Raw genomic sequence first — 13,360 nt, 5'->3', positions numbered from 1 at the left:
TATATGGCATTGGTAAGACCATTACTGGAATATTATCACCAGTTCTGTTGTCAACACTTTGAAAAGGATGTTGACAAATAGGCAAGGGTTCAGAAAAGTGCTATAGGAATGATCTGAGATCTTGAAAATATGCTTTACAATGAGAGGCTAAAGAATTTAATGAAGAGAAGGTTAAGAGTTCAGTTTATAAGTACTGATATACGGAAAAGATTTCTGATAGTAGACAACTCTTTAGTCTAGCAAAGGCATAACAAGATCCAATGGCTGGAAGCTGAAGCTAGACAAATTCAGACTCGAAATAAGGTGCACATTTTTTATAGTGGATGTAACTAACCTTTGGAACTACATACTTTAGGATTTGGTAGATTTTCCATCACTTGAACTCTTTAAATCAGGATTGGATTTCTTTGTAATACAAAGTTATGCCCTCGCTCAACCACTACTTATGGGCTTGATGAAGAAACCATAATTCTATGGTCTGTGCTGTGCAAGAGATCACATTGGATGATTGGAGTGGTCTGTTCTGGCCTTAAAGTCTTCTAATCTAGACGCAGTTAGTTTATCATATAGTTTGCATAAAATGTCATACCTGGGGCTGTGCAAAATTTGGCAGCTATGAGTTTTACTTAAGTTTTATCAATTATTAATTGCTAGGGGGATCAAAAAAATTGAAAATTTGAATTTTTTGACAAAAAAGACACTTTGTGGAAGTTTTTCCTATTCTGTGACCCCCTCTATTTACCACAGTTTGTTTATTTATCGTATTAAAGAAGAAAGTTTAATGCAAGTTATGGTGGTCCACCTAAAATGTTGATATAGAACTACCATTGGTAGCTCTCCTTTATAGAGTTCTGCTGTCTCTTGGTGAGCCAGAAAGTCAGTCATTTGCACAGTTGGCATACACTTTCAGAAGGGATGGACTAGATGACCTCTTGAGGTCCATTCTTGCCCTACATTTCTATGATTCTATGTTTACTTTCTCCTCCCCCCTCCTACTTTCTATATAGACTATTGAGGAATTTGATAGGTGGGTGAGACAGGTTTTTGAATCAAGATGGATTAGCCAGTAGTTACAATTTAACAAATATTTTATGAAATCAACACCTCAAGCAATGCAATTCTGCTGGATACCTGCACTTTGGTTTTTTGTATCATCACATTATCACATACCTTTGTTATCTGATTTGCTTGGAGAGAGAGATGATGTTAGCAAGGGCCACCTCCTCAGATCTTGTGACATTCTGGGCTTACACTAACAACAGGTGAGAATCTGGCCCTAAAAGAGCCAAAGTTCACTGAACTCACTCTTTGGAGTAAGTATGGCAGCAGGTAAAGAATAGGACAATTAGAATTTTGGCAATCTGATATACTGTAATTATTCAGATTTATAGGTCATTTTCTTTGTCAGTCTGGTATAATCAATTGAAATAACATAGAAAAATCTCAGTCCAAAGCTATTTCTCAATGTATATTTCATATTTGGAATAATAAGAATTCAAAGAAATGACAGTGTAATGGCTGTGTGTCATTACAAACTATTAGGGGTCTGTTTATCCTTTCATATTGTAATTCCCTAAGGTAGCAGTCCTAGGCAGTAGACTTCATAACTGGAAAGTTTGACTCTTGGTGCCAAGGAAATTTATATGAGAATCATTGTGTATGAAATTTAGCATAGTAAGAATTCTACAATACTCTCTGGAATCATTACTGTATACCATGTTAATAATATATGTGGTATTCTGGAGTCATTAGGTTGTTACTCAGTGCATAGGAATAAAGAAACATAACAGACTTTTACCCAGCAGCCCCTTCGAAGATGACATTTTTGGCAGCTGGCTCTATTAGACACTCCAGCTTCTATTAAAATAGAGAAAGCACTTAGATCCTTTTTTAAAAAAAAAATAGAAGCTGACTGATATAAAAGGAATGGCAGCCAGAATAACTGGCTTGGAGGCAGCAGCCAGGCCAAAGTTGAGTGTGGGGGAGGCAGACAGTGTAGGGTGAGACCAGGGAGACAGATAATGGGAAAATCCCACAAGGTACTGCCATAATCCTAAAGACCAGAGGGAATTTAAACTACCTCCAAACGTGGAGCTCTCCCTTCTGTTTGAGCTGCTTCTCAACTGGCAATTCAGGCTCCATAAAATACTTTGGGTTTAATTCATTTTTACAAGTTTAAGGAAAAACATACATCCTGTTACCTCAGGTGTACATTGCTAATCCCTGGGCCCTTCTAAAAGTCTTGTAGTTGTCTGCCTTAGATGTCATGTCCAGTAACACATCTAGGAATGCATTAAAATGGATAATGCACACACTGAATCACTGAAGGAAGTTATTGTTCATTTGTTCATTGGAATTGCATGGAGCCTGAGTAATGCTTTAGATAAGCAGTACCACTGATCCAATGGAACTACTCCTACTGCAAGGTAGTATCACAGTCTGGCCCTTTTAGTTATAGGAGAGTAAAAAAATCCAGGAGGATTGGGCAGTTTGGGGAGTATGGCTTTGATGGGATTGTTCCCCTCCCTTTTCCTCAACTGCTTAGGATCCCCACACAGGAATTGGTCTTTGGAGTGGGGGAGTGCAAGAATTAGGAGGGAGTGAACCAAAGGCAGAGCTGTTTCTACAGCATTATCCTCTCTCCACACCTAGAGGACCCTGATAGCATTAATTAAATTGCTTCCCCCTCTGTGATGTAGAGGCATCCCTGTGATATTAGGATACTTCCAGAAGAAGCAGTGGGCTGGAAATTTCCTGGGTGAACAAGAAACTGGAAAGGGAAGTGGGGAGCCAAAGCCAGCATGAAAGCATAGGCTCTGCATGGGTCTTGAGGGATCCCTGGTTTCTGGGGCTGAATTCTCTGATACTTCCGCAGGCAAGCACAGCAAAATGCTGCTTCCATGAGGGACAAATTTGAAATAAATTCTCTGAGGTCAAATACAGTTTCATGCCCCTTATGCATACGAGGTCGAATTTTCAAAAATGTATATATTATTTAGGGGGCTAATTCCTTAGCCCCATAGATTTAGGCTGATCAATTATTCAGGGCCAGATTTTCCAAGGTATTTAGTCACATAAAGATTCAGAAAGGCAATAACTGGGATTTTTGAAAGCACCCATTTTTAATTAGGTACCTATGTGCTCCTTAAAATCCTACTTAGTGCCTTTGTATGTCTTTATGCACCTAAATATCTTTGAAAATTTGGCCTGTAGGGACTTTTGAAAATTCTGTTCATGGTACATATTGATTAGAGGTCTGATCCTACACTGCTGAATCAGTTAAAACTCCTCCTGCCATTAATGGGAACTTTGTCTGCACATGGACTGCTGGAGACCCTGGAGCGCAGTCAGTGTAGAATGCATTCTGCAAGAGAGGCTGCATTTTTCTTTCAGAAGCATAATGTGTGCTGTTTGCAATATCAAATGAGTCATAATCCTGCAGGTTTAGTAAACTGGCAGATACAGAGATAGTGAAATTAATAAATGCCAGAGACTTGTACAGTAGTAAATGTCTGAAACTACCCATGTTGCAGGTAATGACTTGCTGCCCAGAAACTTCTTATTACAACAAATGCAATTCCATAAAAGTGATTCATGTTGCAGGATGCCATTTTGTAATTTTCTCCCACTGGCTTAGATTTCATCTCCTAAATCTCCAGGCAATATTTTACTTTTCCTGACAGATAGTTAATTTGAGAATTTCACAGCTGTACAAACAAATTTAAAGCATCAAGGCATGTGTGGTATGCACTGAGCGCACATTTTCTAGGAATGATTTAAGTAACTTGTAAGATTTTAAAGTAAGCTCAAATAAAATGTGTTAATAGTTATCAGTATTTTAATATACAAAACATAATATTCTGCCCACAGTACTTAAAGCTGGATGTATATTTATGCTGAATTATCACTGAATTCCATTAAGGTCATAATGGTTGTGTGGCAAATAAAAGCAAATAAAACATTCAGTAGACATATTTTTCAGTCTCCAGAGGTTCATACAGACTCATTCTTGGTTTTTTTATGACTTCTCAGAAGGGGTGTCTTAGCTCAGCTTGTCTTCAAATATTATTTTTTTTATATATAAGCCTGAATCATGGGTCTGAATCCAAATCTCTTCCCTCCTGCCCCCTCCCTCCCTGGCCCCAATTGGGAGAGTCTGCATCTTGGGCTTTGATTTGGGCCAGTAATGGAGGTAGGCCTGAGCTTCATAGTGGATTTAGATGGATTTTAGGATTTTTACATGTGGTGAGGGAACTGGAGACAGCTTTCCAATGTGTCTTCTTTGTCTAATGGGAGCTAAGTTAAAATGACTCTATAGGATTAGACTACATATGCAATGAAATTCAGCTACTGTATTAATAGAGGAACAAATTTAGCATTTGGATGCAGACATATGCAGCTCCCATTGAGATTGTGTTCAGAATTTGACCCAAAGATAGTGATTACGTTTGCAATCATTGTTCAGAGTCTGTATTTTCAGGATGTGTCTCTCCTTTGGTCCACACTGTCCATCCCTTAATCACATTGCAGATGTCTATAGTACTTTTTGCTCTTGTTCCAAGTCCAAAGCTTCCATTTGTGGCAATGGAAAATATATACAATGAATCAGATCCTCAGCAGGTGTAAATTGATGTAGCTACATTGATTTCAGTGGAGCTATGCTGATTTGCAACAGCTGAGGACCTGGCCCAGGGACTGCAGAGTATCCATGTTGAGCTTTACAGTGAAGATGGGAGGTGTACATTGAGAATTGGAGAAGAGTATTTTGCCCTAAATAAATTCTCCCATGAGAATATATCTCATGTTAAAGAGTGCCTCTTTGACAGCTCAGAGAAGCTAAGCAGTTGTCACTTGTAGAGCCCATATAGTGATGAAAACTTATAAAATTCAAAATCTCTGTTCTCCTTTTAAAAAAATATGTATTAAAGGGCACTGTGTGTCTGTGTGCAAATGGGGAAGGATGTTCTTATGACTAAAGCACACGACTGGAAGGCTGGAGACCCAAGTTAGTTTCGAGCTCTGCTGTCGACTTGCTATTTGATCTTGGGCAAAACACTTAACATGTCTATGCTTCCTCTTCCCACATGTGAATTAGGAATAAAATGTATTCTGGATGATTGTTTTAAGGCTTAATTCATTAATGTTTGTAAAGTGCTTTGAGATTCTCAAATTGTAGGTACTATATGTAATTGTATGGGTCCTGGGCCCGAGTTAGGTTGTTTCCTTTGGGAGGAGAAATTGATTACATGAGATGAATCAGGTCTTTTTTTGGCAAGCCTGTTTATTTTAAAAAATGTACACAATGCCTGTTTCCCTGAACAAAGTAAAGACATACACAGGAGGTACTTTCCGTCCAAGCCTCCCTTTCCAGATGGTCCTGTGCCCCAAGGAGTTCTTCCTCTGTTCCCTCCTAGGGCCATGCTCACAACACTTCTCTCACTGTCTGCTGATTTTATTTTGCCTTCTGGCTACTTTCTGCCTGTTGCATGCATGTAGTGTTCTTGTAGCCATGTTGGTCGGAGGATATTAGTGAGAGAAGGCGGGTGAGGGGATATTTTCTTTTGGACCAAATTCTGGTGGTGAGAGAGACAAGCTTTCAAGCTTCAGAGAGCTGTGACCCGAGGAAGAGCTCTGTGTAACCTCAGAAGCTTGTCTCTCTCTCCAGCTTAAGTTGGTCCAGTAAAAGATATTACCACACCCATCTTGTACACACAGCTATAACCAATCAATGCCACAGCTCCTTCCTTTGCAATCAGTCTGCAGGGAAATTTCTCAGTCCACATGGCTTAGCTGCTGATTTGGCCTTTCATGTGGCCTCATAATGCAAGCCACCGCTTGAGGTGTCTCTAGCTATCTTGCTCTATAACTTCTTCTGTTTAGCTGGAATGAAGGGTGGCTAGCACACCATGAGCTTTAGAAGGTCTGTCAATGACTATAGATGGGGGGATGCTATGGCATTCTGGGGTGCAGTCCAGACCAGTGAGGGGCTGTGTCACCACCTGCCCTGCAAGCTGAGGTGTCTCACAATGCTTTGCTGCTGTGGTTCCTAACCTGGGTTCCTCATACAAAGCCAAACAGCATGCAGGCCACACTCAGAGTGTCTTTGTATAGCCACAGCTCTAGTCCAGCAGCTCTGACCCCAGCAGCTTGTTAACAAACATCAGCCACACTCTGGCTTCCAACAGCCTTAGTTACTACATGTAGGGTAACCCCAACACACTGCCAGTCTCAGATTTTTCCCAAAAAACATATGTTCTGAAGTGTCCAGCCCTCTCCTGGACAGTCCAGATATACTAGGTCTGTCACCCCTCTAAAGGGATCAAGATTCAACAGTTTGGCACGTTAAATGGAGTTACTCACGCAGTTCACAACACTGGATTAGTTCTGATTAGAGAATAAAACAAGTTTGTTCACAAAGAACAAAGGAAGAGATTTTAAGTGAACACAAGAAATGTTGCATTAAAGTCAGAAACAGTTACAAGAAAAATGAAGATAAAATGCTTTCTAAACTTCACAAACTAGACTTGGCTCAAGGTGAAGTTTCTTATCACATTTCCAGTAATTTTGCTGACCATTCTCTCAGGCCAGGATCTGGTCCCAGTGGTTGGCTGTCTTGCCTTCTTAGGTGAAAAAAGACAGCTGGATAGGGAAAGAGAGCTTGGGGTGCTTTTGACCCTCATTTTTATATTTCAGTCACCCTTTGAAAAGCATTTTCATGAGAGTAATCCCTAGTTAAAGTTCTTTTTGGCTGAGAATAAGGACACATGGAGTCTGGTGGAGGAGGGAGGCTTCATGCTGTTTCTTTTCACCTGTATATGCTGAAATGCAAATTTTCTTTGTCTTCTTTCTTCCCCCTCTCACTATTTGAAGACTCTGTTTACAGCTTATATTCAAATGGAGGTAAACACACATCTCTTATTAAAGACAGGCCTGGTTGACCACTTCTACCTAATGAGGGCTAGGTGAGTTTGAACATGTGCCTTTAACATTATAACATTATTGGGGGGGGGGGTTCATAATTTTACATATAATGTTGCTATATACACTTCACCATGACATTATTGACCAATGAATGATTCGTTTTCAAACGATACATCACAAGGCTTATTTTGTACAAAGATTATTACAATAATGTGTAGGGTGTGACTACAGGGGTTAATTTGGTCACTGGTGCACACATATATTCATAATGAAAAGGTTGGGCTCTTGGATTTGTGATATTGAAAATACTAGGTGGAACTAAATCAACTATTCTACCAGGAAGACCATTTATATCCTAATTAGCCAAATACAACCAAACGTTCAGAACTTCTTGAGATGACATTGCTTAGCAAAATATAGTACTACTGCATCAGAATGTTAGGGAATCTGGGATGCTGACTAGCTGCTCAGGATTTGGTACATCTTCTTATGTTTCACTGAAATCAATGGGAGTCAGGACTGAGTCATGACTTTGAGGTTTGGCCAGTAATTATTTATATTAAGAAAATTTGTACTTTACCTTCAGAAGCCAAAGCTGCACATTGCTAAGGGATTAGGACAGTGTTGGTGGGCACCAGGGTTATGTGGGGCATTGGAGAAGCATTAAATATTTCCATATCAGAATCAGGCATCTCAGGGGTGGAATGGCAAAAATCGGTGGGGTACTGCAATCCGTGTCTAGAATTGATACATGAAGGGCATATTAAGACATAGACATGGGGGAGTAGCATTATCCATAAAGGTTTCCACAGAATCTAATGAGATAATATTTCAGAGTGGAGAGGACCATACATCAGAATGTGTATGATGACAAAATCCCAAGGCAGATATGAGCAAGTTTATAATTCTGGCTGCCTGAATAGGAAAAGGATATTGAATGCCCAATACTGAGGGAGGTCAGAAGCAACTAAAGCTAATAATGTAGCCATAATGGGTGAAATCAATATACAAACCAATCAAATGTTACATTGGGACAAGACTTAGGGAAGTAGTTTCTCAATTTATTAAAGAATTATTTATTAAAACACCTAGTCCTAGAGCATACAAAAGGAGAGGCTATTCTCAATTGTCCTAAGTAACACACAGGGGTTGGTTCAAGAAGTAACTAAAATTGAGCCACTAGGTAGTGATGGTAACAAAATAATTAAATTCAACATTATCAAGGGAGGAATCATATAAAACCCCCAGAAGGGTGGCAAATTTTAGGGATTTTTAATATGCAGACGCTAATCAAAAATGCCCAAATGTGGTGATTAAAATCCTTAGACTCTATATTGAAGTTGCTTAAGCATACTATTTGACAGCCACAGAAGGCATGCATATGCCTAAAGAAAAAAGCAGATTTGCAAGAAATAAACCAGTATGGCTAAGTGACAATATTCAATAGGTTATGTGAGCCAAACAGGTATCCTTCAGAAAATGGGAATCCAGCCCTAATGAAGCCAGCAGAAAGGAGCATAAAATATGGCTAGCCACATGTAAGAAATGAAATCAGGAAGACAATCTAGTGACCACTGGAAGGAATAATTGGAACTACACATTGACTTTACTGGGTTCTAAATTAATGTAAGTACTCAGGGGAAAACTGACACAGTGAGGGCAACTCAATGAAAACCTCTGCTCAATGTGTAGCGGCTGTCATGAAAAACACACAAAATGTTAGAATGCATAATGACTAGGAGAGGTAATAATTACATATGCAGCTTTCTCTGAATTGTTTTGAATGAAGATATGCTGACATGGTGTAGGGAAAAAAAGATAACCTTGCAAAACCATTTACAAGAGTTAATCCATCTGGATGGAATTATTTTCACAAGGCTGTAAAGCCGTTTGTCAGATAATTCCTTACACCTTTTTCAGCATTGTCAATAATGTGTTAAACTCACTTACAGACACTCTAACTGGACTGCTACCAAGTTTATAGCAGATGCACTAAGGGCCTGATTCTGCAGGCCTCAGACAAGCAACTCTCCCACTGAGCCCAATGGAAGCATTGTCTGTCTGCTGAGGACTGTATGGTGATGTAGAGTTATGCATACTACCACACTATTCTGGAAGTGTGATGGTTTGCAACCATATAGCACCTTCCAGTCAAGGATCCCAAAGCACTTTATAAACACAGAAGGCTAAGTCATGGCTTTAAAACAACAGCACTGAGTCAGGGGCCATGTAGAGCCACACAATCCTAGTGGGAGTACGGAAACATTGGGCCTCTGAAAAGCATCCTGCTGCTTCTTGCACAGGGAGAAAGCCTAGTTTGCTGTCTCAATTGGGAATGGAGCAGAATGTCATAGTGCACCAGCCGTGCTGCAGTCATGGGCTCAATGCAGCCATGGAAGGGAATAAGGAGTTTCTTGTTCACCCCTCTGCCTCTGCATGGCCTTGCAGGGTAGCTCAGAATCTGGGCCCGTCGATTTAATCCTCACAACACTTGTGTGAGTTGATATGATCATTCCCATTTTACAGATGGGGACACTGAGGCACGGATATTAAATGTAGGATTTTCAAAAGCAGCTTAAGAAGTTAGGTACCCAAAGCTTATCAAGCTCCTAAAATCGGTGGGAGTTGATTTTTAGCCTGCATTGGAAAAGTCAATGGGAGCTTACTGGTTAACTCCTGAATATGCTTTTGAAAATATCACCCCAAGTGACTGGTTTGAAGTCAGCCTGCAAGACTGTGTCAGAGTGAGCAGCAGAACCCAGATCTTTGGATTTCCGGTCATGTGCTTTCATTAGCTGACAATTATGTCTCTTGCATTTATGCATGGCATGTTCTTGCCAGTTTTAGTATTACCTGTTAGATTTCTAAATGATTTATCATTAAAGCTGTATCAATATTATGGGGATAGATGAGTTAGTATTAGCTAAGATAGATAGACAGATTCATATTTAACTTATTGCTAGAAATTTTTTGTGTCCCCATTTCTACTAAATGCTTGGTAACAGGTTACTATAACATCTTTTCTTAAGTACTTTAAAATAACTTGTATATCCTATAATAGAACACTTGATATGGGGCTTCTCACACACACTATTGGATATAATTGCAGAATCTGGACTTAAGTGCATCATATGATTTTGTTTTTTACATTCATGTTAAATTTATCATCAAGAGCAAACAATTGCTTTGAGCTAAACCTTGCAGTCCTTATTTAGTTTAAACTCCCATGGACTCCAGTTTGGGCTGAGCAATAACTTAGTAAGAAGTACAAGATTTGGTTCTTATACCCAAACACTGTGAATCATACAACACTAGGCAGAGATTCATAAATAGAGAGGTGTGTGGAAGACAAAGGTGCAAGTGGAGAACATAAGGCAGAAGAAATCATGCATTATGAACAAAATTTTCAAGAATGGCTTCCAAACTGTGTATCTGTTGGACAATTGTACATCTAATTCCCATTTTTACATTTGCATGTATTTTTCTTTGCACATGTTAATTCACAGCTCTTTGATCAAATGGATGGACACAAGAAAGCTTTTTTTCATAATTTCAGACTGATTTAAGGCTGGATTGGAAATTTGGATTTATAGGTTAACATTCCAATATTTTTTTCAACTCATGGAAGCTTTTTTTAGAATTCCCAAACCTCCAGCAGCTTTCTTGTGATTTCTAATCAGAAAAGTTACAGAAAATCAAAGGCTTTATCAAAAAGACAAAGATGCAACTTTTGTTTAAAATAAATGTACAAGGGCTTCGGAGAATCAAACTAAACTTCAGTACTGCATGAAATCCTATATGAGCATTTTTGGTGTCAAATAAAAGCTGTATCTTTGTTAAACATCTGGAAATCTGAAAATAAATCAGATAAAGCAACTGCAAAAAATAGTCTAAAGGAAGAGAGAACTTCCTTCCTAGATCACTATCTTGGTCTCTATTCTTGACATTTGGCTCATGTTAGGAAAAGCCCCATTTGGAACTAATCTTGCAGGAAGGGAAAGAACCTCCTCCCTCACCGGCACCACTACATTTAAAAGAATCACAGGGAATGAGATTGATCATTGAGAGAAAACTGGGAAGAGAAGGAATGAGAAGAAGGAGAAGAGACTTTATTTTAAAATGATGATAAACACCATGTCATGATAACTACATCTAGGAATTTGTTACTCAACCAGCCAATGGCAGGTCATCTGCCTTCAGTTCCATAAATCTGTGCAAAATGTTAGTACTTTGGGAGCAGCACCATGTCATTCGGGAAGTGGTAGCAACAGCTATGATAAGGTTGCTAACATTTCCCTTTATAGGCCTCTTTTTAGTTGCTGATACCTTTGATTATTCAGGCTGAAAGTGTAAGGAACCATAGGGCCAGGGAGCTCTGTGGAGAGTAGTTGCTACAGGAAGTACCACCCATGAGACCCAGAGTGACAGTACCCTGCCACCCTCTGATTGGTCAAGTGTCTGTACTTAACCCCAAGGGTTGGCCCAGGAAGTTATCTGAGCAACTACACAGACCTTGGTCTGCTGCAATGCCAAACTTTGCCTTTGACTCCAGCCCAACTTCGACTCCAATTCTTGCCTCTTGATTCTAACCCAGTATTGCCTCTGTTCTTGTCTCTAACTCCAGCCTGACTCTGACCCTGATTCCTGCCTCTTGATTCTAACCTGGTACTACCTGACCCTGGCCTGACTCTGACCCAGATTCTTGTTAATGGGACCTGGCCTTGCGATTCCTCCAACTCTGGCCTGGTGACTCCAATCCCTGGTGGGCAGACCTCAGCCAATCTGTGACTGCTAGACAAGACTCCCTATGGCCCTGTCCCCTACAGAAATTTTCCATGCTTGGTAGCTTGAACATTTTTTGAAAGATTGAGGAAAAATAGCTCTATCATTTTTTGAGAATGAGGCTAGTGATGAATAGGAAGTTTTGTTAATGTTCAAAATTTTTCTGACTAATTTTCAGTTTTAAGAGAACCTAGTCCTCCATCCTTTAAAGAAGGAACTTGAGATTTGACAGGGCTGATCATGGGGTCATCGAAGTGTTTTTTGCTATCCCTGTGAAAATCCTCTTCGATTTAGATGATTTTCCACGTATTATAAATTAGCACTTGTGCATACCAGTAAAACTAGTTCAACAATTGTTTCTTTCTTAACTGAATGTCCTGAGTTCATTGCTTATGTTCACAGGTCCTGCCCAGCCCCATGCATCATTCTGAAGCTGATATTGCAAAGCTTAGCCTCTTAGTGGAACATAGACGAAACTGATCCTCCAACTTTCCCCCATCAAATATTCATGCAGGGATAGTAATAGGAGCCAGAAGACCATGAACTAACTGGTGTTAATAATTCTGTGCATTTCATGAACATCATTTTTAACAAGACCTCAAACATGTACAAGGAGTTTGAGGAGAAGAAAGTAACAGGGAAGGTGCATAAAGTTACCTCTGAAAGTGCTGGGAATCAGATTCAGGTCTCTAACATGACTGCGCCGTGTCCATGTGCCACGTACATTTTCTGTTTGTAATAAAAGGGGTAAAGAAGGCTGCACTATTGCACAATTTTCATTTAACTCTTACAGATGTTTAGCTAGAAGAGTGTGCACTGCTCTCTCAGGATGAGGCAAAGACAGAGTGAGCATGGAGTGGCAGGTTGTAGTGGTTTTGGTCCAGAATCTAAACTGTTGCGGGGAGGAGGGGAATGACGCAACAATTTTCTAGCTTTATGATTGTGAAAAAAAATCCTTGAAAGTATGAATCAAGGATACACCAGTGTTGTCTTCCTGATTCTACAGACAGCTTGAAACAATAATTATGAGAACTTCCCCATTCTCTTCTATGATTTATTAATTATGAAACCTAAAGATTGCAATGTAAATATTGACATTGTTTCATTGATTATCATTTTAGCAGAAACATCGTGCTAATGTAGCTTACTCCAGAATCCCAAACTGTCTACCACCTTACCACATTCCAAAAGTCTCAGCTATCCCCTACCCAAATGATAAATCCCCAGCTTCCCTCTATAAAAGCTTCTATGATGCAGTTATGCATTGTCCTTACAAAAATCCATAGACATTGAAACTGAAATGTAAGGGGAGTATAAAATAAATTATATTTAATACCAAAATAAATGCATGGATCTGGTACACAACTTTCAGTTTGTCTACTGGAGTGCCACAGAAACTAGGATACTTTTGTCCACAGAAAGATTGGTCTTGGGGTTAAGGTACAAGAGTTGGACTAAGGAGATCTAGATTCGGGCCCTGGCTCTACCACAGGCTCCCATAATGATCTTGAACAAGTCACTTAATCTCTCTATGCCTCAGTTCTCACTTATCCAATTTTGATGCAAATACTTTTGTCTCTCTTTTATGTAGATAGTAATCCTACTGGGATAGGGACTGTCTCTTACCATGTTTGTACTGTACTAAGCACAAATGGAC

General features: G+C 39.5%; 1 protein-coding gene across 14 annotated transcripts in view; it reads left to right on the top strand.

Moving 5' to 3' along the window:
• Positions 1-13,360, top strand: part of GAS2 (growth arrest specific 2) — a 156,704-nt gene that overhangs the window by 57,000 nt on the left and 86,344 nt on the right. The window contains exon 6 of one of the 14 annotated variants that reach the window (XM_075129461.1): positions 6,871-6,962. The exons of the other annotated variants lie outside the window; for them this stretch is intronic. Within the exon in view, the coding sequence (XP_074985562.1) occupies positions 6,871-6,962 (92 nt within the window). The remainder of the gene's footprint in view (positions 1-6,870; positions 6,963-13,360) is intronic. 14 annotated transcript variants of the gene reach the window in all.

The sequence above is a fragment of the Caretta caretta genome, chromosome 6, assembly GCF_965140235.1.
Source record: "Caretta caretta isolate rCarCar2 chromosome 6, rCarCar1.hap1, whole genome shotgun sequence".
Taxonomy (NCBI): domain Eukaryota; kingdom Metazoa; phylum Chordata; order Testudines; family Cheloniidae; genus Caretta; species Caretta caretta.
This window is presented reverse-complemented; position numbering and strand designations above follow the sequence as displayed.